The sequence below is a fragment of the Portunus trituberculatus genome, chromosome 48, assembly GCF_017591435.1.
Source record: "Portunus trituberculatus isolate SZX2019 chromosome 48, ASM1759143v1, whole genome shotgun sequence".
Lineage (NCBI taxonomy): Eukaryota > Metazoa > Arthropoda > Malacostraca > Decapoda > Portunidae > Portunus > Portunus trituberculatus.
In genome coordinates, this window is record NC_059302.1 from 3,720,198 (window position 1) to 3,735,302 (window position 15,105).

The following is a 15,105-nucleotide window of genomic DNA, read 5'->3' on the forward strand; positions in this document are numbered from 1 at the left end:
CGAGTATTTGGCGAGCTCCGTTACTTTGTCGCCCTCCAGGCCATCGCCACTCCACCAGCTGCCCTCATTAGGTGGCGATCGGGGCGTCCTAATGGCCTCTCACTACTACTTGTCATTAATCTGGAACGCGAACAGAGGACAGATAAGTAGTTTCCGTATCTAATCAGCATGGTATTTCAATGTGTGTGTGTGTAATTCACCACCACTGTCGCTTGCTGGTCATCCAACCAGCTTTCCCCATTACGGAGCGAGCTCAGAGCTCATAGACCGATCTTCGGGTAGGACTGAGACCACAACACAATCCACACACCGGGAAAGCGAGGCCACAACCCCTCGAGTTACATCCCGTACCTATCTAGTATCTACTGCTAAGTGAAGAGGGACCACACATTAAGAGGCTTGCCCTTTTGCCTCGCCGCTTCCCGGGACTCGAACCCGAACCCTCTCGTTTGTGAGCCGAGCGTGCTAACCACTTCACTACGCGGTGTGTGTGTAATTCACTGTTTGATCTGCTGCAGTCTCTGACGAGACAGCCAGACGTTACCCTACGGAACGAGCTCAGAGCTCATTATTTCCGATCTTGGGATAGGTCTGAGACCAGGCACACACCACACACCGGGACAACAAGGTCACAACTCCTCGATTTACATCCCGTACCTACTTACTGCTAGGTAAACAGGGGCTACACGTGAAAGGAGACACACCCAAATATCTCCACCCGGCCGGGGAATCGAACCCCGGTCCTCTGGCTTGTGAAGCCAGTGCTCTAACCACTGAGCTACCGGGCCGTGTGTGTGTGTGTGTGTGTGTGTGTGTGTGTGTGTGTGTGTGTGTGTGTGTGTGTGTGTGTAATTCACCTCGGTCATCTGCTGGTCACCCAGCCAGTCTTCCCCATTACGGAGCGTGCTCAGAGCTCATAGACCGATCTTCAGGTAGGAATGAGACCACAACACATTCCACACACCGGGAAAGCGAGGCCACAACCCCTCGAGCTACATACCGTACCTATTTACTGCTAGGTGAACAAGGGCCACACATTATGAGGCTTGCCCATTTGCCTCGCCGTCCCGGGACTCGAACCCGGGCCTCTCGATTGTGAGTCGAGCGTGCTAACCACTACACTACACGGTGTGTGTGTGTGTGTGTGTGTGTGTGTGTGTGTGTGTGTGTGTGTGTGTGTGTGTCTAGTGAATGACGGACTGACTGACTAAATAAGCGGAGAAGGTGACAAGTTAGAGAGAGAGAGAGAGAGAGACAGCAGTGAGGAATAAACTTTACCTAAAACCTTCGCAGCATTTTCACTTTAATTAAAATATTATATCAACAAAAAATACCAAAAAGAGAAAAAAAAAAAAAGGAAGCAGACACACGACTTTGCCACACGACAATAGATGATGTAAACGCATTTATCCTTGAATTTAAACCTTGCAGACTGAATGACAGGTGGAATAAAGAAAAAGAATACGAAAGTAAAATCTATGTATGTCCATCAACGTCAGGAACTTTTTGTGCTGCGGCGCCGCTTGTTAGGAAGTCCAGCAGGAAGGAAAAGAGCGAACATTACGCGCCGCACACCCTCCTCACCATTGCTTGTTTGGGTGAGCTTTTAAAATTATCACAGCTGGACCATCCGTAGCGAGAGAGAGAGAGAGAGAGAGAGAGAGAGAGAGAGAGAGAATGACTGAGTGTGTGTGTGTGTGTGTGTGTGTGTGTGTGTGTGTGTGTGTGTGTGTGTGTGTGTGTGTGTGTGTGTGCGCGCGTGCGTGCGTGCGTGCGTGCGTGCGTGCGTGCGTGCGTGTGTGTGTGTGTGAAATTCACCTCGGTGCCTGCTGGCCTGCTGGTCATCCAGCCAGTCTTCCCCATTACGGAGCGAGCTCAGAGCTCATAGACCGATCTTTGGGTAGGACTGAGACCACAACACACTCCACACACCGGGAAAGCGAGGCCACAACCCCTCGAGTTACATCCCGTACCTATTTACTGCTAGGTGAACAGGGGCCACACATTAAGAGGCTTGCCCATTTGCCTCGCCGCTTACCGGGACTCGAACCCGGGCCTTTCGATTGTGAGTCGAGCGTGCTAACCACTACACTACGCAGTGTGTGTGTGTGTGTGTGTGTGTGTGTTTGTGTTTGTGTTTGTGTGTGTGTGTGTGTGTGTGTGTGTGTGTGTGTGTGTGTGTGTGTGTGTGTGTGTTTATACTAAATGTTCTCTTTGTGGACAAGGAAGACAGACCAGAAGCATAAAAAAAATGAAAGAAAAAAAAGAATGATCCGCCAATTGTCTTTCAACAAAACAGTAAAAGGAGGAATTTCTTAAAAAAAAAAATTATATTCGCGTTTCAATATACCTTCAAAATTGTCTTTAAAATATCAGTAAGAAGGAAAACACAGTAAAACACACATTCAGATAGTCTCAGAATCTACCAGGAAAGGAGATGAAAGAGTGAAGGTACAGTACTTGTCAACAGTTCAATTAGAAGGTGAATTGACAGAAATAAAGCACAGAGAGAGTGGTGTCTGATGGTTGGAAGTAAGTAAGAAAGGAAAAAACAGTAAAACACACATTCAGATAGTCTCAGAGTCTACAAGTAATGGAGATTAAAGAGTGAAGGCACTGTACTTGTCAACTGTTCAATTAGAAAGGTGAATTGATAGAAATAAATCACAGAGAGAGTGGTGTCTGATGGTTCGAGGCTGCCGGGAGAACATCAATGAAGAAGCGTGCAGTTAGTAGGTTCAGAAGAGCAGTCAGCATGAAAGTATACATATAGAAATAGAAGACAGGAAGAGATGCAACACTGCGATGAAGTAAGAGAGATTGAAAAGCGTCAGTCAAAAGAGGAGCAGTCGATAACGAGAAAAGTTTATTACTCATCTCTAATAAGTATACTGTGCGTGTGTTATGTAACGGCCAGATTGCTTTAAAATATTTTGCCAATGAAGAGGGCAACTTTAGTATAAGGACGACAATTCTGCCCTACCAGTATGCAAACCAGAGAGAGAGAGAGAGAGAGAGAGAATTATCGCTCAAAATATACATAGCTTCACAATCTCAAACGAATGTGTTGAAAGGAATGACATCAACACTCACTTTATCTTTCACACCTTCCTTACTGATATTTGTTTCTTATAATCCTTGCATTTCTCCCTCCTCCCTCCTTTATTGCACGGTGCTCTCAATCGCGGCTTCCTTCTGTTCTTCTCTTATCACTCGCTTTGTTTCTTGATTGACCCGTGACAAACTATATTATGCTCCTTTTCTTTGCCCTTAGAGAGAGAGAGAGAGAGAGAGAGAGAGAGAGAGAGAGAGAGAGAGAGAGAGAGAGAGAGAGAAAATATGTCAACCTGAGAAGAAAGAAAAAGCAAATATTAAGTGTGTCCAGCGAATTATCCGGCTTCGTACTTGCCCAGTGTGTCCTGACGGCGATGTGAAGCGGGCGAGGAGAGGGCCAGCAGACAGAGGCAGCGTGGCACAGCAGGGAAGAGAGGCCGACCGTGTGTTGTTGCTGAGAGACTTTTCTTTTTATATGTAAGAGGGAGAACCGTTCAAGGGCAGCAAAAATTTTGATTGAAAAAAAAGGCCCACTGAGGTGCCGGTTCCCAAACTGGGGAACTCCGGCGATGATATAGGTTTTTTTTCTTTATTTTGCGTGAAGAGTGTGTGTGTAGCTAGATGCATGTAGTGTAGTGTGAAGGAAGAGAATTGTATTCAGAGGGCAGGCTGTGACTTGTGTTATGAGATGCAAAGGGAAACGTTCAGTGAGGTCACAGATGGTTTTAACGATAAGTTCACAGCACCCTCTGAACCAGTGCTATTAGACCTCACTGGGAGTAATTATCGCCATGGACGGAGATGCAGGGAAGTTGGTCCTGTGAGGGCAGGAGGTGGTGGTGTTGCTGCTGCTGTTGTTGAGCAGGCAATATGTTGTATACAGGCCTGACAGGACGCCCTCCTAAGCTAACTAACACAGCCAGACCGCACCGTCATGCAGCGCACCGTGATGGAATGTTCTCGCCCTCCACAGCAGCCCAGGAGCACGTTGGTCTCCTGGGCAGGGCTGAGGGATACTCTGCCCCCACCTGTGCTCCCCAGGGTTAGGTGAAGGAAAGAGTGCGGCACCTCCTCCTCCCCAGCAGCAGTCGCCTGGAGCGGGACAGCAACACCCTTCACGGTGCCAAAGTTGCCGAGTTGCTGGTCAGCCTCGCCACGCGGGGACAAGCAGAAACGTGTTCCCTTGTTTCGTTGTGACGTTTGTCCGAAAAAGAAAATCCTGGTGTGCTGTGTGTCTGCGCTGAACACACTTCCTGGATGGAGTGACTTAGTGAGTGACTGAGTGAGTGAGTGAGTGTGGCATCCTGGTGACTCCCTCAACACCACACACACCTGAGGGCGCCACACTGGGGATGTGGCTATGTATGAAAACAACTGTGTGAAAATAGTGTGTGTGTGTGTGTGTGTGTGTGTGTGTGTGTGTGTGTGTGTGTGTGTGTGTGTGTGTGTGTGTGTGTGTGTGTGTTTGATCTGCTGCAGTCTCTGACGAGACAGCCAGACGTTACCCTACGGAACGAGCTCAGAGCTCATTATTTCCGATCTTCGGATGCCAGGCACACACACACACCGCAACAAGGTCACAACTCCTCGATTTACATCCCGACCTACTCACTGCTAGGTGAACAGGGGCTACCAAGACACACCCAAATATCTCCACCCGTGTCCTTAACCACTGAGCTAGTGTAATAGATACTGTAGATGAGTGCAGGCCAGCTGAGAGTATTCCAAGACAGTGTTTAGAAGTGTACTAGCCTCACGAAACTCCCTGGCAATTGCCGAGCCAGTAGCATAGTGAGAGAGAGAGAGAGAGAGAGAGAGAGAGAGAGAGAGAGAGAGAGAGAGAGAGAGAGAGAGAGAGAGAGAGAGAGAGAGAGAGAGATAAAAACACACATGGAGTTTCAAGTTTTAAGTTTCCATTAGGGCTCGCTATAGCATAACTTGTAAAAATATCCTTGTTGTTACTTGGTGATGAAAGAAAATGCCAACTTAGAACAGAGGAAGGAAGGAAGGAAACGGAATAAACAAGAAAAAAAGTAAGGAACAATAAATAAAAACGATAATTTGAAGTCAGTAAATAAGAAAATATGAAAATAAAGGAAGGAAGGAAGGGATCAAAGGATGAGTAATAAATGTGTTGATAATTAATTTGTGTTACCGCGTCGTACGTCGGACCAGGAGCGGAGCCAGCCACGTGATCTTTGATGTGATAAAAGTGAACCTACGAAGTTTGTATGAAGCAACTGTAGCGAGGGTATTGTGCACACACACACACACACACACACACACACACACACACACACACACACACACACACACACACACAGAGCTTAATAAGTTCTACGAATCTACAATATCTAATCCGGAGGTGAGTCATACATCCATCACTAAATAACAACATAAATACAATGAATATATTAACAAAACGAACGTGAAAATGTATATCTGAAATAATTATGACAATCTTATTAGCCGCCATGTTGCTTAGCTATACTTACTCACCTTACTCTCATGTTTTCCTCAAATTTTCCGCTCCTGTCGCACTATGGGGTGAGTGGGCGTGTGGGTGTGGGCGTAAGGAGTCCTGGAATATGTGGGCGTGGAGAGTGCACTGTGCTCTTAAGGGAAGATGGTAAATAGTGATGAAAATTGTGAAGAGGAAAGCAGCAATAGCGAGTTCAACCCAGTGTCAACTCTGATGATGTGACGTGTGTGTGTGAGAAATGGTGTGACTAAGAGTGTGTTAGCCTACAGGAGGACCTTAAGCGGGTTGGCTGGATGTGTAAGTCATGCTGGAAAGAATAATGGATTGCTCTATGAAGTATAATGAACTAAGAAGTGAAAGGATGGCCAAACTTGAACATGAAAATAAAATACTGATAAATGGAAGTGAACCTCTAAAGGGGAATGCAGGTGGTGGTGTTGAGGTGGGTGTTTCTGATAGTAGTGAATGTATGTCGGGAATGGTAATAAGTGCAAGTAGTAAATAAGTATTCTTTCTGAACATTATCCACTGAGGTGTTTCTCAGGGTAATGTACTTGACCCATATTGTTCTGTAGATCTACCATGGAACCTTCTCGTTTGCTTTGGGAACATGGAGTGTCATTAACTTGTTTGGTGATGACACTCGGTTTTATTTGTGTTTTCAAAATATCCAAGATACTGAGGATGTACTAAACAGAGTTATGATCGATGTGAAAAGGGGGATGGATAGTAAACAAAAACACTCATATTTCAAGTCAAGAAAGACAGTGAGATAATAGGCTCATGCCATTCCTCGGATTGGCAAATCTTCAACAACAACAAATAGAGATAATGACTTTATTACCAGTGTGTGTGTGTGTGTGTGTGTGTGTGTGTGTGTGTGTGTGTGTGTGTGTGTGTGCTTCATCCGACCAGATGTTCTGCGCACTGTTGGTGTCTTTAGCTCACGTGGTAACATTACACTGGAAATGTTGCTGAAATGCATGCGTATTTGGCAAATAAGTTTGTTGGAAAGCAATATCCAAACAAAATTCATGAGGAGAATGGGCGGAAAGCTACTCAACGTGCGGGTGGTGACTATAGGAGCGTCTAGCAGTATTTATAATTGATGTCACGGATTTTCCTCCTGTGGACAAAATATTGGAACCCATACCACTCAGTATGACTTATTATTTCCCTATAGATTGTTCAAACTGGACAAATGAGGGTCTATACGTCATTTTTCACGGTCAGAAGATATGATACAAACAAAATCAATAAAGACTGGCGATTTCCGTAGTGGACAGTGTGCCATTCAGATTGCAGGATAAATGTTTGTTCGTGATCACCCTTATTATTTTTGACAACTTTTAATTTGTCCCAACACCATTAATCTTATGTAAAATAACCGAATATAACATAATCTAATCAAACCAAATGCTAACCTAACATAATCGAATAATAATGATAATAATAATAGATAATAAAAATAATAATAATAATAGATATTAATAATGATGATAATAATGATAGTAATGATAATAATAGTAATAATAATAATAATAATAATAGCGTCAAACTTAAAAGAAAAGAAAAAACACTCATACGACTGTGGCCAACAGTCTTATAGACTGATTTGCAATGCAGTTTTCAGTATCAATAGTACTCGTAGTATCGGTATCAGTAGTAGTATCTGTAGTGTCCAAATTTTGTGGTATCGGTATCGGTCAAAATTCTGATACCGGTAAATTTTTATTGTCTACATGTCTTAAGGACAGTACAAATATTACTTCGTTTAAGAAATTGAAAACGTTCCTGTTCAGTGATTGGTATGACTTAGATAACAGCAGTATTATTGAGCCTTATGTTCTGTAAAAATATACTATAAATTGTACACATGTAAATTGAGTGCAATTATTGGTTGAAGCATTTCTGTGATAGTGCAAGCTTTGATAGCAGTGAAATACACTTTACATTTTTGATTATCAGTAATTATTAGTTTACATTGTTGATTATCAATATTAGTTTAAATACTATTACAATATTTTATATATACTTTTTTTTATTTATTCATTTTCATATATATATATATATATATATATATATATATATATATATATATATATATATATATATATATATTATATTTGTTTATTTATTTTCATGTTTTATATGTATACTTAGTAATTTTCTTTTTATGTACTTTATATATACCTAACTACTATTTTATTCCTTTTTCTATTAGTATATACTATATATACATACTATTTACTATTGTTACATTCATTCATAATATTCATATAAAAGTAGCTACCTATCCTGTAAAGCTATTATATTCTGTGGAACATCACTACGAGTATGTGATGGAATGGAGCCTGATAAAGGAAATAAGATAAAGATAATGACAATAGCAACATGAGGAAGGCAAGCACAGGGCCACTTTATATGCGAGTTACTGCAGCGTAGAGTGAATCACTAAATCAAGAATATATTGCACTTTTCTATTGTTGCTTTCGCACTCTGCCTCCCCCCTCTCCAGTAACCTTGCTGCACACATGAAGAGGAGCTTTCCTCTTCATTTCACACAACTCAGTCCAGTGTTTCATGCCTTTTACTGGTAAACTCTGGATCTTTGTGTCTGCCTCCATATGTCTTACCAATAATGTAGTCTTTAAAAAGGTCTACGTCTGTCGATTTTCTCCTTTTAAATTTGCTTAAATCCTTTTGATTACTCGTGAAGAACAGAAATGGCTTTTTTTATTTTTTATTTTTTTTTTTTTTTTTTTTGTTCCCTAGGCCAACAATGATTTTGATGTAAATGATGATGCTGGAATGAATCTGCAAAATATTGTCTCCAGGAGGCAATAAGTGAAAGTAAAAGCAAAGCAAGTGTAGTAGATCCATGCAGTGTGGGATGGGTGTCAAAAGTAACTGTGTATCATACACAGTATGGAATAGAAGAGCCAAAAACAAAGGGAAAGGAATAATTTTTTTTTTCTAAATCTTTTAATAATAGTGCAAATCAGTCACAAAAATTTCAAGAAAGTGACTAGACAGATTTAAGTACCAATTCACAAAGCATTTGAGATTAAGTACCAATTTATGCCTATGAGAAAAACAAGTTCATTACTTAGAGTGCAAAATCAATCTTGACACATTTGGAAATGTAAGAGACTTGTCACAGCACACAGTGCATCCTTATCCTGGACAAGTCAGTCTCTTGCATCTTCATGTGTGTGTTCAGTAGATACATCTTCATACGAGTAATAATTTATCAAGATGAAAACATGTTTTTAATTCCATTAACTGCAAAATCATTTTCAAGAACTATTCTGAATGGAAGTTGAAGCATACTCTACTGGAAGCCTCTGCATCATATAAAGCACTCAAGTTTTACTAGATTAATTGAAGGGCAAGAAGCAAATGTAGGTAGTTTTTAAAAGTGACTGTTCAAGGCATGTCATGGACACTATTTCCTATCACCATAGTAAAAATTGTTCTTGCCTTCAAGGAGTGAAAGCCCTGTCACCAGTGCATGCTTGAGGCTCAATGCAAGTTTGATCTATAAACTACTTACTTGAAGTAAGGTCCTTTGCTTTTTTGAGTAGTGCATATCTAATATATTACCTACATATCTAATATACCTAAATTAAGTGATGTCTCTGTGGTTTTGGTACATACTATTAATATTATCATTATCTTGGTATAAAATTTCTTATCACATAGTTGGCTTAATGGTTTGATTATATTCTTACAAAACATGTGTATCCTACCAAAAAACCAAAATGATCATAGTCTGACAATTTAGGAATGTTTGGGATTACAGGACTGATTTATATAGACCCTTAATCAAATTAAGCTGGCAAGACTATAAAAGCACGTAATGACTATATTCTGCAAGTTGAGTAGGAAGGCACCAGCCAGGATCACTTGACCAACACACAAACACACACCCAAGATCAGAATGACCATAAAGCACAAAGCACCACCAGATTATTTATAAAGATAAGTATTGATGAGGGTTTTCCTTCCAGGCACAGCTGGGGAGTGGTGGCGGTGGTGGTCTAGCCCAGTGCTGCATTGTTCTCTGCCAGGTGAGCCTTCACGTCTTCATAGCTTGCCAGTCCCTGCAGGGAAACCTTAGCATTAACGTCTATTTTCCAGGCTCGGTCAGTTTCCTTAATGTTAGGAATGTATTAGTATTGACTTGCTGGCAGTAGAAGGAGGACTACATCATGAGTGTATTTTTATTTGTCAGGGTGTTGAATCTTATGAAAAAAAAAAAAATTGTCCATCTGTGATTATTGTTTTGTTTGTTAAAATTATATATTGTTCTCTGAAAATTTCTTTGATTGTAAATTCAAATGCAATGATTGCCAGATGTTATGAGGTGAGAGCTTATACTACTAACCAAAAAATATTATCTCAAATTTATAAATTCTACAAAACTTCCCATGAAGAGTTTCTCATTCGGTTAACATGGCACAAAACTGAATAGTCTGAGTTTCATGTATCACTATCACCCTGAGTATGAATAAAAATATATTCATGCTCACATAACCTATGAATTAATTAAGTGCTTCTAAATATAATATTTTTACTGTCTTGATCTTGCCATTGAAGCAAATTAAAGAAATATCAGCATCTTAATAAAAGAGACTACCAGAATTTTAGTGAAGGAAAATGAAAAAATTTACAATACTTTCTAGACTGTGAACACTAATTGATCAGCAGATGATGTTGAAGCTTGTATAAGTTAATAATATGCCTTAGCTTAGAACAGTAAACATGCGGGCAGAAGCAAGAGCAATAGCATAATAGCATTCCCATTACAACAACCAAAGTGTTTTCATCACAGTTTCAAAGCATCCTTTCTATCAACCACAAGACACGAGGACAGTTGTACAAACACGTAAATATATAAAAGCCAGAAACATACAAAGCATCTTAACTTTAAGTGGTTCATTTTTATCTCTTATCTGTGAAACCTTGCTCTAAAGAGCTTTATTCTTGCAGTTTTGTATTGCGGTGTTAAAAAAAAAAAATGTATATAAATCACATGGTGTGGAATAACAACAACTCATTCATACAAATCAAAATTTGAACAGTCTCCTGGAATGGATTGTGTACAAATATCAAGATACCTCTGAACTGTAGCCCTAAACTCCTAAACTGTATCTAATGTGCTATTCCCTCTGTCCATATGACCCTTAATCCCTTCCCAACAGCAGGGCAGAATAGTGTACTACCAAATAGAAAATCGTCTATATATGGTTTTCAGCAAATGGGTATTCCAAATTGACATCTATATAAACTGTCACAAAACTGAACAAACCATTGAATCTATATAAAGACTGGTGTAAAATTGAATCAGTGAAACTATATAAACTCTGCAGCAAAACTGAACAAACAGTTGAATCTATATCTGCGTTTGATTATTGATAATGTATGTCGGTATATTTTTATGAATGTTTCGAGATGGTATTCACATCCAGGACTTGTGACCTGGATGTAATTTATTTCCACTTTTCTTCAGACTTTCACATACTTGTTTTGTACCTATTCACAAGTACCTATTCCTTTTTAGGCAATGCTGCTGCCGGGCAGTACAGTTCTTTCTCTTTGACATAGACTAATAATACGTAGTCTGTCTAAGTAAAAAAAAAAAAAAAATGAAAAAAATTCCAATATTAGCTAATAATGTGTGTAGCACATCCACCACAGACAAAGCACAAATGGTGACCAACCTTGAGAGGCCATGCTGCCAAGTTTTGGGTATTTGAGATGCCAAACTGATTTATTTTATGAATTTTGTTACTTGTAAGGAATACTGTATATATAGACCATGCTACAACTTAGTGCAGCAAAATCAGATCAAGCGTCTATATATAAATGATCCAACAAAGTTCCAATTTCGAAACACCTATATATAGATCCTCCACTGGGAAGGAGTCAAGATAAATATAATTATCTAACCCTTTATAAATCATAATAGGTGGTTAGCTTAAATTCCCCCTCCCCCCCCCCAAACCACACCCAGTCTACAAATACAAAGGCCATATGCTGCAGCAAGTAGTAATTCAAGTCACACTACTGAAAATAAAGCCTTCAAACCTCTACAATTCACTGTAATAAAGCCTGGTATGAAATCCACCAATGTTAACAATGAACTGCCCTCAGCATACCACAACACCCCAAGCTGTGTCACATGCACATCATCAACACGAAATACCTCAAAGACTTGCACCACAAATGACAAAGGTAACACATACTTTTAGAACCACCATGCAAGTACACATTATTTTCACTATCAACACTTGTTTATATCATTCAAGCATTACATATTCATTAGACTTTCAATGTGACAGGTTCCTGCCTTCAAAGAATTTATGTACGTACTGTTAAACCTCCATAAGTTAACATAATAGGAGCTCACCAAATGCTAACTTATTGAAATGCTGACTTCATTTCCCTAGAAAGTCCCACCTGATACAGTTGTATTTATAGTTTGTTTTTTCTGGTCTCAGCTTTAATTTTTCTCTTTCCTCATTATCAATCTATTCCCTTTCTCTTACACCAAGCTGTTGCAGGTAAACGTAGCCTGTATGCAGGTGCTATGGGATACACGTGGCTGTTGAAGTGAGACCGAGGCTTCTTCGCTCCGTTTCTTGTCACAGCAGACATAGACATCCCAGAGCACCTGCACATGAGCTTCCTACATCAGCAGCAGCTTGGTTCAAGAGAAACAGTATATACTGGTGACAAGGATAAGTGAAGAGATAAAAATCAAAGGAGACAAGTGGATGAATTACAAAGACCAAATGTAAGAAATAAAACTATTAATGGTGAGCTTTACCTTGATATTTTGATAACATTGAATCAAAAAAAGAAATGCCATACAATTTTTAGAAGAAAAGAAAAAGTACAAGTAGTTTAAGGGGTATTTAACTGATCTTCAACCAGAATCAGAACCGGAGTTGCTTTTCTTAGTGTCATGTCATAATTGCTTAGTCTGGCTTACTTTTTTTTCTAAAGAAAGCTGCTTTATGGAGGTTTTTATCATACAGCATAATATATGCTGAGAACTTTTCACATCACACTTTCCTTTGTAGTTAATCATTAAGACTAGTAATTTGGTATGCACTCATTAAGACTAGTAATTTGGTATGCACTTCTCATTCTTTTTAGTAGTTACATTAAATTACTACTTGAGAAAGCAGCAAACTACTACTCTGTCAGGAAATTTCATAATCACACAATTGTTATGGCATTGTAGTGCTTTTGTTAAGCACTGTATCATGCAAGATTACCACTGAATAAATATTTTCACATAAGCAAGCTACAGCCGCCACCACCACCATCACACTTACCATGGCCCCTTATCTGTTTAGCTCTTGGAAGTTTGACCATTTTAATCTGATTAATGTGTGTATTAGTCTTTCATTGCAGAACATGGTTAAGTTGTCTCTTCAAGTATACCCAATCATCATTAGTGAGTTAGGAGTTATGTAAAACACTAGGAGCAACAGTCATGCTGGAGAAGGTAGGATAGTTTGTCTTAGCTCTTGCATTCATTAGTTCGTCACATCACTAATACTTGAAATACAGCCATGTATAATTGAACATTATTTTCTTACGGTCATTAGAATTTACACTAATATATTATGATTGTCAATGGAAGGGTTTAAAACAAGTTGAAACATATCTAAGTATACATACAAACATAAATTTAAATAATCTTGATTCTAAATCTTTAAATAAAATACAACCCTCCATTTATTTTTTACTTTATATGCTTAGGGAGACTGAGTTAAGAATCACATCTTACACTAGAAGAGTGAGAATCTCCTGCAACATGACTGGAGTTCCATCTGGGAACAATATTGAAGCACTGCAGGTTGTTAGTGTGCCGCAGGCACCTTGGCTGATCTGCCTTACTTTACTCTCATTGGCAACAGCAACAACTAGCAGCAGGGTGCTCTTTCTCTGCTGGCGCTTCCTCAACCTTCAACAGCTGATCTTTGGTTATATTTTCGCTTTCTTCTTTAGCGTTATGGACTATATTGTTTTCAATCATTTGAGGCATCGCATCAGGGCTGGGGCACGGCTGCAACAACCACTGGGTTAGTGGTCAAGACACCCTGGGGATTGCTGAGTCAGGTACACTCGCAAGGAATCATAACCTAAGTGAGCCTTCTAAATCTAGTGTGTGGATTAGGTGGTCAGCTCACCACACAAGGAAATCAATCTTTAGTGCTAAATATTAATGTATGGGATCTAGAGTATATTAAAAGACCATTCCACCACTGATTTGTAATCAGAGGAAAGAGTGGTAGTGAGAAAACTACTATAATACCAGTTATAAACACCAGTCCTTCATGAGGTTTAAATCCATTTTGTGCTACTAACTGTTTCCTTACACTTTAGTGTGCATGTCTACCAATAAACAGATTGTCAGTGAACCCATGCCACTCGTCATGTTCTTCTTGATATAAAACTGTGTTTAAAATTTAAAACTTAGTAATACTCGGACATTCATTATGCTGTGAGCTTTGTGTCTCATTCATTATGCTGTGAGCTTTGTGCATAATACAATTCTTTTAAAAAATAAAGGCTTCATTTCCTCAAAAGATACCACCATACCATCCTCATCTAAGGAATCCATACTAATATATACCATAAAATATTACTTTAGTAAACAAGTGCTTACGATTGATAAACAAGTGCTTACGATTGATCTCTGTCAGGCAAGTAATAATGTAGTGCGTTTCCTTTTTAAAACTGCTGCTTTGCACCAGTTGGTTCCTTTGGCAGAAAATACTTGAATATTGCTGCTATAACACTACTTCAAAAATTTGTGGAGTGGATCTGCCATCACAAAAGTTAGTTTTTTTACACATTATTTGCTTTATGCGCTCTCACAAAGTGGAAGAAAAGCCTTTGTTATTATTAATCCTGAAGATGAGGATGGCTATATTTTAATGAAAGCCCAAAGCACTTTACTCCTGTCCTAAGAGTGTGTGCTAACACTTAAATGTTGCTATACGATACACACTCTTCACTGTTTGTCCTCATTTTATGTTTTTCTCATTCTTGCACTTCTACCCAACTGCCACATTCCCAGCATGCCAAGGATACAGTCACTACAGTGAGGGAACAAACTGCCCATCTCCATTCTTCCCTCTTATAACTTGATGCTTACATGATATTGTTCCCAACAATGTCCCTCAAGATAGCCATCCCACAGCCCATTAAATGGCTTATGCCTACTTGCAGCAGAACAAACTGCCATAGGGACAGCATGCACTACAGGCAATGCAATGTGTAGGTTAAGCTGTAAGCAATACCACCTAGGAACACACAACGCACATCACAGTACGCAAGCCGCTTAATCCACCTTCTGTAAGAGATAACCAGAAGATTTAGTATTTAATAAATATGCTTATTAATTAATCCTAATATCTTAATTCACTGTTGATATTTGCTAAGCATAGCACTTTTTTTAATCAAAAAGCATCAACAATTGTAAAATTGCTTTCTCATTCAGAATCAGAGAAAATGACAGGACTGCAAACAGCCAGTCATAAATT

The 15,105-nt window shown here is 39.5% G+C and overlaps 1 protein-coding gene across 8 annotated transcripts in view; it reads right to left on the reverse strand.

The window, feature by feature from the left end:
- Nucleotides 1-8,502: 8,502 nt before the first annotated feature.
- The window catches only part of LOC123498940 (gelsolin, cytoplasmic-like), an 85,995-nt gene continuing 79,392 nt past the window's right edge, over nucleotides 8,503-15,105 (reverse strand). For 2 of the 8 annotated variants that reach the window (XM_045246511.1, XM_045246509.1), the window contains 3 exons: nucleotides 14,913-14,915; nucleotides 13,454-13,622; nucleotides 8,503-9,642 (listed from right to left, as the gene is read on the reverse strand). In XM_045246511.1, the coding sequence (XP_045102446.1) occupies nucleotides 13,461-13,622; nucleotides 14,913-14,915 (165 nt within the window). In that variant the 3' untranslated portion in view covers nucleotides 8,503-9,642; nucleotides 13,454-13,460. Of the gene's footprint in view, nucleotides 9,643-13,453; nucleotides 13,623-14,865; nucleotides 14,916-15,105 lie in introns of all 8 variants that reach the window. The other 6 variants (XM_045246514.1, XM_045246512.1, XM_045246510.1 and 3 more) reach the window with 5 other exon arrangements.